Source organism: Cataglyphis hispanica, chromosome 1 (assembly GCF_021464435.1).
Source record: "Cataglyphis hispanica isolate Lineage 1 chromosome 1, ULB_Chis1_1.0, whole genome shotgun sequence".
NCBI lineage: Eukaryota > Metazoa > Arthropoda > Insecta > Hymenoptera > Formicidae > Cataglyphis > Cataglyphis hispanica.
In genome coordinates, this window is record NC_065954.1 from 11,817,537 (window position 1) to 11,837,429 (window position 19,893).

The 19,893-nt window shown below is 32.1% G+C and overlaps 1 protein-coding gene across 10 annotated transcripts in view; it reads left to right on the plus strand.

The window, feature by feature from the left end:
* LOC126851170 (filamin-A) overlaps positions 1 to 19,893 on the plus strand; it is a 48,123-nt gene that overhangs the window by 15,507 nt on the left and 12,723 nt on the right. For 3 of the 10 annotated variants that reach the window (XM_050594887.1, XM_050595056.1, XM_050594977.1), the window contains 12 exons: positions 470 to 608; positions 1,170 to 1,454; positions 1,584 to 1,900; positions 2,177 to 2,603; positions 2,924 to 3,139; positions 3,461 to 3,848; positions 5,411 to 5,980; positions 7,172 to 7,516; positions 7,736 to 8,349; positions 10,071 to 10,369; positions 13,854 to 14,001; positions 19,372 to 19,597. In XM_050594887.1, coding sequence (XP_050450844.1) covers positions 470 to 608; positions 1,170 to 1,454; positions 1,584 to 1,900; positions 2,177 to 2,603; positions 2,924 to 3,139; positions 3,461 to 3,848; positions 5,411 to 5,980; positions 7,172 to 7,516; positions 7,736 to 8,349; positions 10,071 to 10,369; positions 13,854 to 14,001; positions 19,372 to 19,597 — 3,974 coding nt within the window. Of the gene's footprint in view, positions 1 to 469; positions 609 to 1,169; positions 1,455 to 1,583; positions 1,901 to 2,176; positions 2,604 to 2,923; positions 3,140 to 3,460; positions 3,849 to 5,410; positions 5,981 to 7,171; positions 7,517 to 7,735; positions 8,350 to 10,070; positions 10,370 to 13,853; positions 14,002 to 14,998; positions 15,149 to 17,603; positions 17,854 to 19,371; positions 19,598 to 19,893 lie in introns of those variants that run through there. The other 7 variants (XM_050595151.1, XM_050595241.1, XM_050595587.1 and 4 more) reach the window with 6 other exon arrangements.

Below are 19,893 nucleotides of genomic sequence, written 5' to 3' on the forward strand. Positions count from 1 at the left end.
GCGAGAGTTTGATTAATTAGCTCAACATCATTCCACGGATTTTTTAAAGTTTTATGAATAATATGAATATATTATAATGCCATTACATATACACACATACACACACACACGCGCACACACACACACACACACATATATATATATATATATATATATATATATATATATTTACACATTAATTATTCTTTCTCTCTGTATTAATACATATACATGTACATAAAAGTTTTACGGGAAGCCTCGAATTAAACTAACCGAATAGTGAGTGGCCGCAAGTTTTGCAGAACGTTGCGCGCTTGCAATTATTATTTAGAAAAGAACGACGCAAATCGCGCAATCACCGTAGCACAAAGCAACGCTTGTAACGTTGAATGGCAAATGGATTTATTTAACGTATTGATGTAACAACGTTGCGGCCGCTGGCTGATCACAGCTTGACAGTCGCCTTTTCTCATGCTGCTTTCTTATTCAGAGTACGCGCTTATGGTCCCGGTATAGAGCCAACCGGTCCGATTGTCGGTGCGCCGGCCAATTTTACTGTGGAAACCTTCTCCGCCGGAAAGGGTAACGTGGACGTCACCGTCGATGATTCTAAAGGCAATAAATTACCGGTAAGAATAATTTTTTGCATCTATTAATAACAATAAGGACATGTGTGTGAAGACTTTCTGTCAAACACGACATTAAATATTTGAGTGCGTGCTCTCTTAAAGGATGATAATAATGATAAATTTGCTAGTAATTATATATATTTATTTTATAATACCTTAAAAATTTTGCTTAATTATCAAGCTATTTTAACAACATTTACTGAAAAAAAATAATTTTCAATATATGTATATTAATATTAGAAGTATAGATTTTTTTCCAAATTCTTTTGTGAATCAAAAACGAAGCAACCTGTATCTAATATTAAGTAGATACGTGCTAACGGTGCCTGTTGTCGAGCGCAAGGCCGGAAGTCGAGAGATGTTTATCGCAATCAGGGATAATTACGCCGCAGAACGTGGACACGACGTGATGCAATGGCTATTTGTGTACCGCATTGATGATTGCGTATTATTTCAATATATATTTAAGCATTCGGTACAAGTTGAACGAACGCCATCGTATCTCTTTGTATGATGTGTGTCTCACATGCGTATCTTAATGATCATAATTGTATTTTCAAGGTTGATATCAGGTTCAACAAGGATAGGAACCTGACATATTCAGTGTCATACACTCCGAAGACAGAGGGCCCGCACAAAGTAAAAGTGCTCTTCGCCGGTAGAGAAATCCCGAAGAGTCCGTATATCGTCAATGTCGAAGGACACGCCGGTGATGCGAGCAAAGTTACGGCGAGCGGGCCGGGTCTGCAACCGGAAGGAGTCGTAGTGAACAGACCTACTTTCTTCGACATCTTTACGAAGGATGCTGGTCGCGGTGTGCCGGAAGTCATCATCTTGGATCCTCAAGTAAAAAAAGAAGCCTTGATATTATCCATTGCATTATGTGTGTTATTGAAAATAATAGGCACACAAGAAATTATTTTTTTAATAAATATTATTTTACTTAAAGTATTGTTATGTTTGACTTCATTGCAGGGTAGCAAAACCGCGGTACCGGTGAAATTGCGTCAGACCTCGCCAGACGTCTGGAGATGTGAATACGTGTCGCCAGTGACGGGTCTGCACTCCGTCAATGTTTTCTTCGCCGGCAAACCCATACCCGGAAGCCCCATCGGTGTCAATGTCGCACCGGTTTCTGACGCAAAAAAATGCAGAGCATATGGACGAGGGTTGCTATCAACCGGCGTCCGCGTTCAGGACATTGCCGACTTTGTCGTCCTCACTAAAGACGCCGGTGAAGGCATACCGGACATTCGCGTAATTGGCCCGGGAGGTGTCAATCGACCAGTACAGTAAGTTCAGCATTATCTGATTAAGTACTTTATTTCTCAATTTATAAGCATTGCTTATCTCTTTTTTCTGTAATTGCGTACTATTTTTCTGTAATTTTTCAAATGTCAATGACAGTAAATTTAATCAAAAAATAAAGTGATTATTTTTAAATTGTAAAAAAATTTATTTATTTAAATTTAAATAAGAAAATAAAAAAAGAAAAGAAATACACGGCATTTCTAATAATATATGTGCTTTAAGTTTGATTATTAATAACGGCATAAATTATTCTCTAGAATGTCCAAGGTCGACGCTACGACTTACGCATGCCACTACACGCCGATTAAGGAAGGCCGCCACGTGGTGATGATCACATATGGCGGCAAGGAAATTCCCAAGTCGCCCTTCGAAGTCAATGTTGGTCCTTACAAGGAATCCAACATTAGAGCTTTCGGACCAGGCTTGCACACTGGCATCGTTGGCCATCCGGCGAAATTTACTGTGGATACAAACGGTGAGACCGGCGCGCTTGGCTTCTCTATTGAGGGCCCGTCCAAAGCGAAGATCGAGTGCAATGATAATGGCGATGGAACCGCCGACGTTTCTTATCTACCTACCGCACCAGGACAATATGCGGTCCATATCCTCTGCGATAACGAGGACATCCCTAAGTCGCCTTACATCGCGAGTATCTCACCGAAGACAGACTTCGATCCGGAAAAGGTAAATCTGAGTCTTCATATCATCTTTATCGTTTTTCATCGTATTGGCAATTTTTTAAATATTTATTTGTACAATTTATATATTTGTGGAGGTGCTCGTACACATCAATGTCTTAGACTTTCTGCACTTTCCTTTGTTTATATTTTCAAGCATCTTATACAGCAATGCGATAAAAAAGATTTTAGTTCCTGTATTTGATAAACTCAATATTAATCAAATTGATAATATACCATTTTAATTGATAATATACCATTTTAATTAATGTGTGTGATGAAATAAAATAAACATGCGAATTGAATATGTTATGCATATTTTTGCAGGTTGAAGTTCATGGACCAGGAATTCAACCAGAAGGTGTTGCCAAAGATAAACCGACGTACTTTACGGTAGACGCGAGAAAAGCCGGTCATGCGGCTTTGGAAGTTGTCATCCAGGATGCTCTCGGAAAGGAAGTTCCTCTCAAATTAGACAACAAGAGAGATGGAACTGTTCAAGTACATTATACGCCTACAACCAGTTCTCAACATGTTGTGATGGTAAAAATATTGATTTTTAAATAGTTGAGTGTTTTCGCTATCTATTATGTGTATGATAAGAACACACATCAATTTTAGTATAACTTTTTTGTAATATGACATCTCAGAAAATGTTTAACGATTATTTTACTGAGATGTTATATCGTATTTTATCAATTAATTGTACGTTTGCAAAATAAACGATATCTTTATGCCACAAATATTAAAATAGTTAAAAATGGGGAATTTTTTAGCATAATAAAATCGACTATAATAATTGAAATATTAATTTAATTTGATAATTTAAAAACATCTTTCAAAAAACTAAAAAACATCTTTCAGGTAAATTATGGTGGAGTGGCCACGAAAAAATCTCCATACAGAGTGAAAATAGCCTCACCTTTAAATCCCGCTATGGTTTCCGCCTTCGGTCCTGGTCTAGAAAAAGGCGTGAAATCGAATATTCCTACGCATTTTAATGTCGATTGCCGAGAGGCTGGGCCCGGTAAACTGGATGTTAAACTGTTGTCCCCCGAAGATCGGGAGCTTCCGATTTCGCTTACGGATAACGAAGATGGCACGTACACCGTGGATTACATGCCACCTCAGCCAGGAAACTATACTGTAAATCTCAACTACGGCGGTCTGAAAGTACCCCAGTGTCCTATTAAAGTCAACGTTCAGCCTCATGTGGACGTGTCTAAGGTCAAGGTGGACGGTTTGGAACCAAGTGAGTACAACCGCCATTTTATGAAGTGTTACCTAATATACTTAATATATCGATTTGACGAATACAAAACACACTATTTATTTTTATTTGAGATTAATTAATTATTTAATACATATTTTACTAATTGCAAAACATGATCGAACTATAATATACGAAGTGTCATATTTCATGAGAACTATATCTCTTTAAATATGTCATTTGAGATAATAAACAATTACTTTAATGAGATGTTATATCTGATCTCATATATTGTTCAATTAGCAATTTTTATTGCATGTATTATAATAGTTTGTTAATAAGTAAAAGATATTTTATTTTAAATTTTATCAAAATATTATCGTATCTGAAATATATTAAATTTATATAATATTTAGATAAAAATTTAAATTATGATTAAAATTAAAACTTAAAATTAAACTTAATAATTTAATAAATAAACTTAATATAGTAATTATTTTTTTAAAATATGAACTATTTTGTTAATTTATTAGAATGCGATCATGAAGAAGAATTTATGAATGTGTTTAATTTTATATTTGCAATAAAATTTTGCGCTTGAATAGAATTATATATTCTGGCAATGCATTAACTCGAAAATAAATTATGTTAGAATTGCGCTTTGTGCATTAAAAAAATAATTTCCGTCTCGTGGAACACAGCTGACATTCTTTTCGGAGACCTTTAGGGTTGCTTATCCAAGATATTTATCCTAGATTTTCGAAATACGTACTGCCAAGGTCTCGCGAATACATGATTCGCTGGAACATAAACCGATAGTTTATTTATAACCGCGTTCGCGAATTCCTCACATTGACACGCACACAGTTCGTGTTTCGTCTAAAAATATTGCGTTTCGATGCTCTATTGCGCGCATAGCATCTTGTAGACTTTCCCTGGAACTTCCCGGAGAAACATAACAGTTTCATTTTCCATAAAATATAAAATTTAAAACGAATAAGAATGTGTTTGAAAGATCAATATGTTTTCTTTTCAGAAATACTAAATAATTATTTCTGCACGCACTAAATAATATTTTTGTTTTTTAATTAAATGCATTTTTATCTAAATATATTTCATAATCGCGCGAAAGATTATTATACTTGGAATATGCTCTGCTTAATTTACACGCACATTGCGGGCTTGTATATGTAGCAAAGCTTTCTTTCATAATTCAATGCAGAATTAACTGTTATTGTGTAAAATCGCGTGACGTACGTCTCGTCGTACTTGCTGGTGACAGTTTTGTCTATTTTATCTTGGTATAATTCATTAAAATACAAAATCAGAAAAAAAATTAATGAATGTAAGTGTTTTGCCATGAATTGTAGGGTTTAATTAATTGCTCGCAAACTTTTCGATAACTTTATCACGGTCATTCATTTTTATTCGGTGTCAATTTCTAAATAAATATAAACCCTCTCTTCGACGATTATCGCGACGATAACCGGCAAATCGACGTGACGTTCGCTCGTCGCATGCGGGCCGTCGTCCCGTCGTGCAAGTACAAAGCGAAAAACGCGCATCGTGGCTCACCACGAGAAAACCCGCAAACATCCTCGCAGCGGCCCCGATGAACAGCCTGCAGCAGTTCCGCGTGATAACGCAGGAAGCGGGCAGGGCAGCGGACTTCCAAGTTGCGATCACGGCTCCATCCGGTAACCGTGTCAAGGCGCACGTGGTGCCGACTCATGAAGGCTACCTGGTAAACTTCACGCCCACCGAGCTCGGCGAATATCTGCTGGGCATCAGCTTCGGTGGCGAACCAATCTCGAATCAGCCCTATCGACTCACCTGCGTCCACGGTTCCGACCCGGCTAAGGTGCGAGCCTCCGGCCCCGGTCTCTCCCACGGCGTGGTGAACAAACCAGCCGAGTTTGTGATCGACACACGCGGTGCTGGCCAGGGTGGTCTCGGCGTGACTGTTGAGGGCCCCTGCGAGGCCGCTATAAATTGCAGGGACAACGGAGATGGCACTTGCTCTGTCGCCTATCTGCCCACCGAGGCCGGCGATTACGGGATCAACATCACTTTCAATGAACAACACGTACCGGGCTCACCCTTCCAGGCTATTGTCGTGCCGGACACGGACCTCTCCAAGATCAAAGTCAGCGGAAACGGCATCCAGCCACACGGTACCGTTAAGGACATCAGCACGGAGATCGTTTTGCGATTTTGGAAGTTGAGAGAATGCCATTGACTTGCTGATCTCTGATTTGCGCGACAAATTTTTTAACGTATTTCCAAATTTTGTAGGGGTGATTTGAATGATTGCATGTTTTGCGAATAAATTTTTTAAATCGATTTGTTTGAGAAGTTGCATGCGTATTGCGATATCTGAAAATGAAAAGAGTTTATTACTTTACGTAGAACAAAAATTTTTATCAATTTAGATTCAAGAAATTGAAAAATCCTGAAGATTATTGTGAGTTGCGTTGCGAAATTTAATATATATATAGCAATGCATGTGTTTTTTGTAACTATGCTTTTGTCGATGATCATATCTCCTGCTGTCAAGTTTTTACCGTGCGCACGTGTTATAAAATATTTGAACGCTATAGAGGAATATTTTTGAAGACATGTTCGTAGAAAGTATATAAAAAGCACAAACATTTTTAAATTTGTAAGCTTTTATTCCTTTCTACAATTATGGCCTTATGTTTAATTTGTCTAATCAATGAAAAAAATCCAATATGTAAATGATAATCTTATAGTATGCTATCCTGATTTTTTATATTAGTCATTAACTCAAAGAGATTGTAATATTTATTTTATATATTATTCTACAATATACGCTTATATATTTTAACAAATAATTTTCAAGATTACGTATATTTTTTTTATTTGATTGAAACACTAGAATTAAGCTGTAGATGATATTTTAGATGTGTGATTTGTGATAACGAATTTAGTGATTTGTAATACTTATAAAAATACATTTGAAGATGATTATACATTTAATGTGATAAAATAATATAAAAGTACCATAAGGAATCTTATGATCTCAAGAATGGTACTTTTTCAAATTACAATCTCATTTATATAAATGAGTAATTGTAATTTAAGATACAAGACTGTAATATCTCCAGTATTATAAATTGTATTTTTAATAGAATGCAGCTTTTATCTTAAAAATGCATTGACTGCATTCGCAAAAGAATTGATTCCAAATATTTGCATATGGAAAAACCCACATTTTCAGAAACAGTTTTTTTCTTTAGACTGACGGAATTTAATTGCAAAAAATGCAGTTATTTTAATAAATGCATTTATAGAGAGAAACTTCCATGTATTTTCTCTTTATCGTGCCTTATCGTATCTTGCAGGTTTATACGTGAATAAGCAAGCGACATTCACGATAGACACGAGAGACATCGCTAAATCGAAGACAGATGACGGTAAGGTATCGTGCACCATAAGCAATCCCAGTGGTGGAAAGACCGAGAAGCTCATCATCCCTCAGGGTGATGGCACTTATCGCGTCAGCTACACGCCTTTCGAGGAGGGCTGTCACACTATCGATATTCTCTATGACAATATGCCTATCCCGGGTTCGCCTTTCTCCGTGAACGTGCAACGCGGCTCTGATCCCAGCAAATGTCGCGCGTATGGACCTGGACTGGAAAAAGGCATTGTGAACAAGACGAATCGCTTCACGGTGGAAACTAGAGGTTTGTAAGTCAAGATAGATAGGGAGATAAATTTAAAACTTAATGCGTATAGATAAAGTGATAATTATCAAATTTATAAACTTGCATTTGTATCAGGAATGTATATTTTTAAATGCGGGCCTTTTTTGTAATTCAGAATACAGAAAAATTTATAGAGGAAATATTTTTGCACAGAAGAGAAATGGAAATTGAAGAGGAAATGACGCGATTTTCTTTCAGAGGCTGGCAATGGCGGCTTGGGTTTATCGATCACTGGTGATGGGGAAGTCAAGGTCGAAGCCAAGGATAATTACGACGGTTCATGCACTGTTGAATACTTTCCTACGGAACCCGGTGACTATGAGATCGGTATCAAGTTTGCCGAGCAGAATATACCCGGTTCACCGTTTAAAATCGAGGTGGTGTCGGACTCGGAGGCGAAGAATGTGATCGCTTACGGGCCCGGTTTACAACCCGAGATGGTACGGGACGGTGTGCCCGCCAAATTCACTGTAGACACGTCGAAGTGTGCGAAAGCGGCGCAACTGGATGTCAGATTGTCGACTGATAAAGGGCAAGCGCAGAAGCCACAGATCAAGAGCAAAGGTGATGGTTTATATGAAGTGACGTATCAACCACCGCCCGCCGGAAGTAACGTGCACATCGGCGTGACCTACGATGGCGAGGACATCAATGGCAGTCCGTATAAAATAAAAGTTCTACCCACCGTCGAACCCAGTAAAGTGACACTGTCGGGTCCTGGCGTGTCGCCCGTCTGCACCGCTTCCTTTCCAATTGACTTTGTCGTGGATACTTCCGAAGCCGGATATGGCGATCTAGAAGTTCAAGTTGTGGTGAGTAATGATGCGAATTAAACGCTTTGCATTTGTATTATATTTTATATGACAAAAAGTGCAAAGATAAAAGATAATAGTAACAATTAAAAATAATAATTAACACACAAATATAAGAGATAGAGAGATGAAGAGAGAGAGAGAGAATTTTTATAAATATTAACATCAAAGCTCATTTATAGATATCAATATAATTAATCTTTTTATTTTATTTTGTATAAAGTGTATAAATTTTGTATAATAAATTTTTATGAAAAGAAAGTAACTCCATATATGATGATAGCAGAGCAGATTGATAAAATTCATTGTTAAATAATCATCCGATGAGATAGGATAACATTTCAGATCAATTATAACGAAAAAATAAAATTTGTAATATTTGCAATTTCTGTCTAACAATAAATTGTTATGTGTAATGAGATAGAATATAATTAAATCTTGTTACAATAATTTTTAATTGAATATTTTTCGATGTCAGAGAATTCTAATATATTATATGCTATAGTTTTATAATACAAGTATTTCTAAATTGTGTTAAAATTATTATAATTTATATATTTTTTATGTTGAATACATGTACTCTATATATTTTTTCTTTTTTTTTTAAATTTGTTTTTTAATTATTTAAAAGCCTACGATATTAATTACTGATGCTGATGACGAGCTATCGCAAGAAAACAGTCTTCCGACACCTTGAAACATCTAAGAAAAAGTGAACACTTTCCGGCTGAAGTTGTTATACTTTTAAAGAAAGAAGATCATTTTTATATCGAAAAAAATTGTATTTATTTTAATCTGCAATTCTGAAAATCTTTAAAATATGGTTTCACTGATTTATAGTATTAGCATAGTAAAAATTGAATTTTTTTAAATAAATTATATTGTTATATATTTTTATTTTGTGAAATATATTGTATAAATTAAAAAATGACAGCCAAAATTTAATAATCCTTTATATCTGATTGCATTCATGTCAGTGTTTTTATTTTAGTATATTATTATTAGTATTCAAAGATATTATTATTATATTATTTAAAAATAAAGATTTTTTTTATTAGTTTACATTAATAAATGCACATAAAACGCAAAAATATAATAAATACTAATAATAATAATACTAATAATACTAATGTTTAATTGTAATAAAGTGTACAAAACAATAAATTGAAAAATATACGAATATATCAAAGATACATCGAGATTTTTTGGATATTCTTTTTTTTTATAAAGATTGAAATTCGCAAGGATAATATAAGAAATATGTATAAGAAATAAGAAATTTTATGAGAAAAATATAATTTCTTGATTTCTTTTACTATTGTAATTTGTTTCATTATCTGATAATTTATAATATTTTATTAACTTCTGTTTTTCGTATTTATTTGAAAATTTTAAGCACAGTACACTATATTTCGGTACACCACTAGCCAATCTCAATGTATATAAACATTATATGAGCTGTTTTCAATATCACCAAAATAAATTGGCCTATCATCTTGACAGATTTTTCAAATTATCTTGGTATACTTGCCATATACTTATCTAAATCTTGTTTTTGAGAAATCACTAGACAGACGATCAGTCGTATTTACACATACAATATACATATGTAATAGCATATGTGATTTTTTCCAGATAAACGGATATATCGAATATCAAGCGATAATTGAACGATTAATAAATTGCAATCTTACAATTAGTAATTTCTGGAATTGTTTCAGGGACCGGACCAAGTGCCGCGTAAGGTAGAAGTGCAGGACCTCGGCGACGGTAAATACAAGGCGACCTATCTGCCGGACGACTGCGGCCGCTACAAGGTCAACGTGAAATACGGCGGCAAGGAAGTGCCAGGCAGCCCGGTGAGCGTGCAGAGCGTCTCCACCGGCAAGGCGGATCAGTGCAAGATCAAAGAGGGCATTCAGCACACTTTGGCTCAGGGGGAGGAATACTGCATCACCGTGGATACTAAGAATGCAGGCCGCGGTGCAGTGACCTGCCGCATCCGTTCCACTTCCGGAAGGTAAGCACTCCAGGCCCGATTTAAATCCGGTTATTTCGGAAGAGATGAATCAGAACGGCAGGAGATACTGCGGAAGATATTAAAATTTAGTCTCGCAGAAATGTTATTATTAAATCAAAGGTAACGTGTTATACAACACATTTTTTTTTTGAAAATATTTTTGCTTCATTTGTGACTAACATATACGTAAAATATATATATATATATATTTTTTTTTTTTAAAGATATTGTGTAACATTTATCGGAAATATTTTGCTATTTATTGACTTTGATTTTGTGTATCTCTAATATACAATGTCTACTTTTCGCAAGCAAAATGATTTATAAGAAATTACTTTGCTTATTTATATGGGGGTGCATATGTTTTAATATATTAAACGTTTATTTTAATATATTTATGTTCCCGCAAATATTTTATTTGCAATATTTTTAATAGCAATATTTTTCACGAGTTGTAACTTTTATATCTGAATTAATTTTGTGCGAGGGCGGTTAAATTTTTATATTTTTATCGTAATTTTCACACATGTGTGTTTTTCAATCTTCGTAGATGTTTCCAGACAAAAATTCCATCTTATTTTAAATACGTCACGTCATCGCGGCCTATTTATTTTTAATTTATAGATGAATTCAAGAGAGATTTTTCTTACTATTACTGTGCTTCTTTTTTGCATTTTTGCATATTACTTTGTTAAACAAAGTACAAGAAATTATTATCTTATTGTTACAATTTTATAATAATCTATCGCTAGTAATAATCAAATATTAAAGTATTTTTTATTTCTTTTATTTTACATTTTATATAATTATCATTAACTATCTTTTTAATAAATAATAAATAAAATATTCTCAAATTTTGTCGTTTGCCGTTCAAATCATTAAGGGCTGTTGTAAATCAGTGAATTTGTTGTACTGATTAAATTAACAATTTACAACAGTTTTTGTATACGATAAAGATCAATAACGGTATATCGGGATTAGTACCTAGAGTGTAAAGATGTTAATGACTAGTCGGCCGTAAATCTTGTAATAAGTTCGGGAGAAATCAGGATCATGGCATGTTGCCATTACGAACATCATGTACGAGAGAATAACATGACTGTGGTTCGTTGCGTATCTGCAACTAGTCGTACGCAATATTCATGTTGATTACCATACTATAACTTTGAAATTAAATGTCGGTTTAATTTAATCCAAGAAAAGATATCTATATCTAAGTGTATTAAAAATATTTTTAATAATATTTAGTGCCGACGGCGAAAAATATTAAGTCGATTGATTATTTGGAAAATATTAAAATTGATTTTATAATAAAATAAAGATCATATATAAAGAGAGATCGTTTTTCAGCAATAATCGATTGCTGATAGTGTTGATAAAATTCTTTTCGTGCGATAATAATTTTTTGAAAATTGAAACATAGATATATTACATTTTATTATTATTTCTCACAATATTCTATATACTCTTTTGTGCTTATTATTTATTTAATTAATTTCATATTTAATTTTATTATATTATATGTTTTCATATTTATTGTAATCTTATTATTATATTATCATACACACAAGTCAGGAAAATTGATATTTTGCTTTCACATTTTTTTATTTAATTTTATATCAATTTTTTTAAATTTTAAAATAAATACTACTTTTTATTAGCTTATTGAATAAAAACTGTGAACTATATTAAAATTAATTAAAAAAAATATATTATGCGCAGTAATATGACTTATATCATGCTTCTTGTTAGCAATTAAATAGGTTGGATGAACTAGATGTATGTACATATTCTTCTAATTGTCACAGCTTGATGCCAAGTTATAATCATCCAACCAAGTTGAAATCATTTTATGTTTTCTCTTTGACTGATCACATTGGAATTTTGCCGTCATTTGCTTTGACTATTTGTTCATTAATTTATTTTGCAGCGATAATTGAGAGAGAGTTAAGAATTCAAATTAAATTTAATTTCATTATATTTTATTTGTCACACAATCAATAATTATATGATGAATACTTGTATTTTCGTATACTTGTAACTTATAAATCGAATTTTTTAACGAAAAAGAATTACCAAGAGGGAGTACTAGTATAATACACACAAAAATTATTACAAAATATATGGAAACTTGATATTTTTTATATAATATTTTATTAATGAAATCAAGAAATACAATATAATTTAAATAAATCTTAATCACATTATTATAACAAAATTAAAAATGATAAAATCACATAATGATATATTATAATAACTCTTATTACATTAAATATGTCTTGTTATGATGCTTATTTATTGCAATATCATATGCATATCAAGCTGCAGACAGTATAGTAAGTGTTAAATATTCGCGCGATTACATCCTTCGTGAATATTTCGAGATCTTTAGAGATTTGCATTTCTTATGCTATTCATACAATGTGTGCATTCATGCGTGTAAGCAGTATGTTCTTCTTGGAAAAGTTTATTACAATTTTGAACTCTAATCGACTATAAATGCAATTCTAAACGCTAACAGTAGTACGCACAGCTGCTACCTCATAATTCATCGTTATTATCTTGCGTTGTTCAAGTTGGCAGTAAATGTCAAGAAGATACTTCAAAATGGGCCAAGTTTTTTAACATGTGTGTACTGACGGATAAGAAAAATCATTATGTGTTTAGTGTTAAATATAATGGTAAATATTCTTGTCAAACTACATTTTATATAAGACAATGCTCTGCGACAAATAATTGTTTATATTTTAAAATAAAATGTGACAACATTTCTTGAAAATAGATTTTGCCATCAAGATTTTCTCTATATTGTTTATTTTTTTATATATTATTTATTCAAAATTTTTAAATGATGTAAGAAAACGTTTTCCTAAAAAAGATATAGCAAATTTTCTTTAATTTTTTAAAGGTGCCCAATAAATTCCAAAAAACTTATGCTGCGATTAAATTTTGAAATTGATTTTTTTCCTATTGCATAGATTATCTTAACAAAAATATTAATAATGTATTAGCAGATTTATAGTTTTTTGCATAAGAGAAAAATACTAAATAAGTGTCAGCAATTAGACGTGTACGAGTGACAATATATTTTTTTACTCTAGAATATAATATGAAAACATTTTACTTTTGTGATAATTGTGAAATTTATTTCCTTTCTTAGGAAATGCAGATATAGAGAAATTTGATTTATTTATATGAATTTTTCAATTATTGGTTTTCTGAAATTTTATCGAAAGAAAAATGAAGACAATTTTTGAAAAATTTAAATATTAATTTCTTTTCTAAAGTTAAAATATAAATTTTTTATCTTATTTAAGATATATTGCAATTCGAATAATTAAGAAACCGTAAGAAACTATTCAAAATATTTGTATGATCTATTGTTGAATGGAATTGCAGCAACGTCATGAAAAATTACTCGAAAATTTCTTGAATGACTCTCCATTCTATGTATATTAATATGTGAATAAAATGTCTTGGTCAGTGATTTCAGTGAAGTCGTTGACATTGATATAGAAGACAACGGTGATGGCACAGTTAACATTTACTACACTGTCGCCGATGCAGGAGACTATACCCTCAGCATCAAATTTGGCGGACAACCAGTGCCTGATGGATTCTACACCTTCACGGTAATTATATTATATACGTATAATAACTTTCAATATTTTAAACTTTACCTCAAAGTTTAAAACCATATTCATATTCATGCAAAATAAAATTATAAAAAGTTTGCAAAATTCTTTACATAGTGTTATCAATAATATATAAAAATTTAACATCAATTACTAAATCTATCACTAAATTGGTTTTGTTTTGAAAACTTCTTGAAAACTTCTTACTATTTTTTTTATACTTACATTATATCTATTGTAGAAAGAGAACTTCTATGAGTAGAGCATTCAAATTTTCTCGTATATTATACCACATATATTTATATCACAATATGTCTCAGCAAATGAATTCTCTGCGCAATGATATAGGAAATAATTATATAAAACCGTGAAGCGTGTGCTAATGAAAGTGTTATATCTTGTTATTACATGACAAAAATTTTTTTTTTATTATCTATTCTTGCGGATAATGCATGATATAACTCGTTAAATCCAACAATTATAGAATAATGTAACTAAATATCTTAAAAAGATTCTGTTATACTCTAAAGTACTCTAAAATATGTCTCTATTAATGTCATTACAATGAAAGAAATGATTTGCGAAAATGCATGTTATAAGCATAAAAGCTTCACAGAGAGAAAGGAATATAAAAATTTACACATATTTATTTAGTGGATTTTCAATGGAAACTTGAAGAAGCGGTCTTTAAATTTATTTATCAAAATACTTTTTAATTACGTATTTATTTATGATACGAAAATTGCAGATTATTTTTACAGACTAGAAAGAAAAAAATTTTAAATTTCTTCCTTTTTTTATCCTTTAACGTGCATGATTGAAAATATTTCGTCTTGCCAGAATCGACTCTTTTTGAAGAATCGCGAGACAAAGATTGATGAATAGCATGTGTATTTCCTCGTAATCACATATTCTCGATACCGATCCGGATGCCCGGTGCTCTCATCGACGAGCCCCGGGGTGGGTGGGGCACGAGGTGTATCTAACTATAGAGGCAACACGTAGTGCAGGATATTGTCGCGTAGTCTCCAGAGAAACAGTCCACTGCGAAGGCTCATCGGGACCGCATTCACCGCCTCGTTATCGCACGAATCCTCGTTCATCACGTGGACTGCGTCGCGCTGTAACACGAATTCCTCTCCAAGTAACATTCACACGCACACACATATACACACACACGTAATCTCTATCTCTCGCTATATATCTTTCTTGCAGCTGTATATTCCTCCCCATCTCACGTGCATGGACTTCCTCTAACTACATATGCATGTATTCCTGTTTGTGCGCACGCGTGTTAGTGCTTTCGTCATCAAGTGGTCCAAAGTGCCTCCGATCGCAAGTGCTGGAATCATAAGTAAAAGCTAGTTGAGAGCTATGAAAAATTCTTATTAATTTATATGATGCTATTTTGTCCAAGGTTCTCAAATAGATATCTAATTCTTTAAATATCAAAAACTCCTTATTTTATTTTCTTATGAATATTCATAATTGGATTAAGTTAATATTATAGTCACTGGGAATATGCTAATTTTCAATTTTTTTTGATTAATAAAAAATCGTTAAACACTCTATAAATTATTCCTTTTACCTATTGCAGAAATCAGTAAAAATAGACAAATATAGTCAGAAATTGTCCGACTTTTTTTCGCTGTCAGTAGAAGAAAATCAATTTGGCCTGACATTCCTCTCTTTCTTTTTTTTTCCATAATAAAGTATCAGAAGTTTTTCTAAAATTTGCCCGTTATTTTGTAAAGTTTGATAATCTTTTATCTGCTTTTATCTCGGGATCGGATTATTTCGCCGCAAAGCAAAGTGCTACAAAATGTGGAACAAAATGTAGAAGCTGGTGATATAAATGCTTGCATATTCATGCGGTTGCTTTAATGCTTTGCGTGATCTGCTCAATTTGTCTAAATTTTAAGAAAAATTATTGTTTCAAGATATGTTACTTTGTTTTCTTGACGTATTAATCGAATAAAGTATTTATTTCGATTGTTGCGTAATTCATGATGTTTAAATGAGCTGTATCATTATCAAATATAGCTTGACAAGTCAAATTAAAAGAATAAATTTGTTATTCTTTATACTTTATTATATTACGTTTTAATAATAATTCCAGAATAATATTTTGTTCTATTGTATTTGGAAGTAAAACATAATAATTTAATAATGTTACTTTAAAATATAAAAATAGTAAAATAAATTTTACTATATTATTTTGTAATTCATGATTTTATTTTACAAGAAAAGTTTTATTGCATTCTATTTATTGCATGCACAGAGTGACAGAGAGACAAAGACCGTGTCACGCATCATAACTTTCTTCATGAATACCGCGCATAAATAATATCTCGAAGTGTACGATGAGACGTGCCTGGTGATAATTCTATTGTCCACCAAGACGTGACACATTTAGTAAGATGTCTATATCTTATGTCGTTGGGGCATCAATTGTAACTGTATTTTAACTGGAAATTAAAGCTACGATCCATTTTGAAATCCAATACGTGTTTCATCGCCGTCTATCTTTTAGCGAGAGCTTCTAGACTATTTCGAGTGCGACTCAGGCTTTCCCAAATTTATAAGCAGGAACGGAGTGGGTGGCCGAAAGAGACGGAGGGGGTGAATTAATACCGTGAGTTAAATTAAACCCTGTGCCACGATTCACAACGGCGGCTTTGTATGACACATGCCTCTCGTCGACCGATACTGATATTTGTCATTATTTCCCGCTCTTTCCATAGAATAGTTCTTAAACAAAAATTAATTTTTGAAATAATCTTTGCGATTGTTTATAATCGAAGGTTATTAAAACTACTTAAATTTGTTTGCTTAAAGAAAAATCGGATAGTTTATTTTATTATTGTCAATATTATATATAATTATATCGTAACAGAAAAACAGCGTTATGCACTTGAAGTGTTGATATGATATCTGTATAAATAAAACATTCTGTAGGATATTGAGAGGTTTGTGAATCTCTTGCTTTAATGTCAGTTTAATATAGCTGAACTGGTTATAAACAAAACGTAATATTATATTTGGAATTTATCCAAATGTCGTTTCGTTTACGATTGCGTATTTCAAATTTTTCACGAACTTGTATTATATAGTATATATATATATATATATATATATATATATATATATATATATATATATATTAGTGAGACTATGTGCATATACTTATCTATCAATCTATATTGTCAATTAATTATAAAAATATAATAGGGCATATATAAATTACAAGACATCTTGTTTATAAAATTGCTAATCTTTTAAAAAAATTATATTTATTTTAACATTCTTTTTTTTAAATATATGTCGGCTATTATTTAAAAATTATTGTTCAGTTTTTTTTTTTTCTATTTTGTGAAAATCCTGCAAATATAATTTTATAAATTCTTGTAATTCCAAAATCAATTCTTTATACATATAATAAAATCTTTAACGTCTTATCAGCTATCGCTTATAAATTTACAATTATATTTATAACACAATCGCATCTTTGTCGCGATTATTTGTACTCTTAATTCTTTTGTATGTGAATAAGTGGGGGCTGAGTATCTATTATCGTACATGAAATTGAGCATTGTGCCCGGAATTACTGGTTGAATACCAGCAAGGCGCGAGTTTTGTGTCGGCCACCAACGTAGCTGGGCGTTTCCTCATAAATCGGTCAAATCGAAGTATAATAGCTGGTTGTCAGGTACGCAACCAGTTGATCAAGTAACTCTATGTAAAGGGATACAAACGGCCCGCGGATCTCTGGGAGGCTTAAAATATGGCACTTATTTTATGACAGTGGTAAACCGTTCGTGGACCGAGTGAGTGATACGAGTGATTGCGGTAAATTATTAAGATAAAATAAGGAATGGCACGATTTTTTGAGCAATCTAATTGACAGAATAATTTTGTTTTTCATATCGCACATAGCACTAAATAAATTGTAAAAATGCTTTTAGCAACTTTTTTTTACTGCTCTGTAATTTTTTTAAAAGCTGGAAAAAAGTAAGACTAAAACATACAGATTATATGTGTAATATTATATATTAATATATGATTTCAAACATAATCTTTAATTTTAATTTATACAAATTCATACATTTCCAGTTTATGCAAAAAATATGATAGTAAAAATAAATTAACTTTATTTTTGTGTGAGAATTAAGAAAGAGATATTATGGTGATATCACTTTGATCGGCATTATATTTTGTACCAAGAAAGCAACTATTTACGTAGCAGGTTTGGTATCTTCCCCCGAAAGCTAATTTTGGTTTCAGCTGCAATATTGCGTCTTGACACGGTTGGCATAGAATCTCATATTTTTTAATTAATAATATAAACATTTTATGGGGAGAATTAATATTTGATTCTATTGAATCGGCTTTTGCAAATTACTTGATTGAGGGAAATAAAAATACAGATTTTTACATGAATTTATATATATGAAATATATATACATAAAATACAATATATACAATAAAATACACATGAAATAATAAAAGATTATTCTATTAATAATTTACCATTGATTGCAGATAAAGAAAATTGATAATTCTTTATAAACTATTTTCTATGAACTATATTAGCTGTAAGGGTTGTTTTTTTATGTAATTAAAGTTTTAATTTAAATATCATTGTTATCATCAAAAATAATTAAATAGCTTAATTTAGCTCACAATAAAATATAATTAGGCTCAATGTTATCACAATTGCGAATTAACCTAACATGAGTTCATTACATAGGCTTCTTATAATGAGAATTTTGCAATAATTTTGACATGGTTACATAATAAATTCTTTACATGCATCGCACTTTGGCTTGCGACCAGAATCGAAATACGTAGATTCTATCGTAATGAGGTGTAACGTACACCATCTCCCGATTTCGAAAATTCCTGCGCTCCTCTTTCCTGTGGAGATTTCGCAAGAATTTTATTAGCGCCCGCAAAAAAATAAGAAAAAAATTTTTTTTTTTTTAACGCTTGGCGTCGCTCCAGCACTGAAATATCTTATCATGTAATACTGCGATTGTCACCAGAGACAATCTTTGTCTCTCACATCGTAATCTCCAGTTATATTTTTATTAACACAACATCAGTATTACTTCAAAGTCTGCGTTTTTTATACAAATAAAAAAAAAATAAAAGTATCGATTTAATATATTTTATTGAAATGTAATTAAGCTAATTGTCAATTATGTATAATAGTGTAGATTATATTTCTTTTCTCTTTCTTTTAAAGTATTAAAGTATTATAATTATAACATTATCCGCAATTTAAGATGTAAGGAGAAAGGATATTTAATAATAGAATTAAAATTAGTGTCTCAATTTCAACGTTTCAACAATTTGACGTTTCAGGCATCCGAGGAGTATCGAGAACATAGCACGCATAAAACTCAACGAGCTCGTAAGTCACGACAGAGACAAAATCAACACGTCGTTGAACAGCGTAGCACAACCCTACAGGAGAGCTCTACTGTCACTACAAAGCGCAGTAGCCAACAGGAGCTATCGAAGAAGAATTTCAACGTTATCCGGTTGAATTCTATCCCACTACCTCTTGCGAGCGGTGGCACAGTTATCTGTGAGTACATCTATGAAAATATTTTTAATTCCTATTTTAAATATTCTTTTTTGTGAAAATAATTGAAATAATGAAGATAATTCTTGTTTGGAAATAAAATATAACTTTTCCATATCGTCGCGAATTTTGCAGCAGCATATACGCATGAAAGTATCGTAAAAAAAAATATGATACTTAATTATACGTACATGTACGTTACTTAATTATCGTTGATGTACATACTTTGATATACATGCAATAATTATAATCACATAGATTAAGAATATAGATTTTCGAGTGCATAGTATGATTGGTTG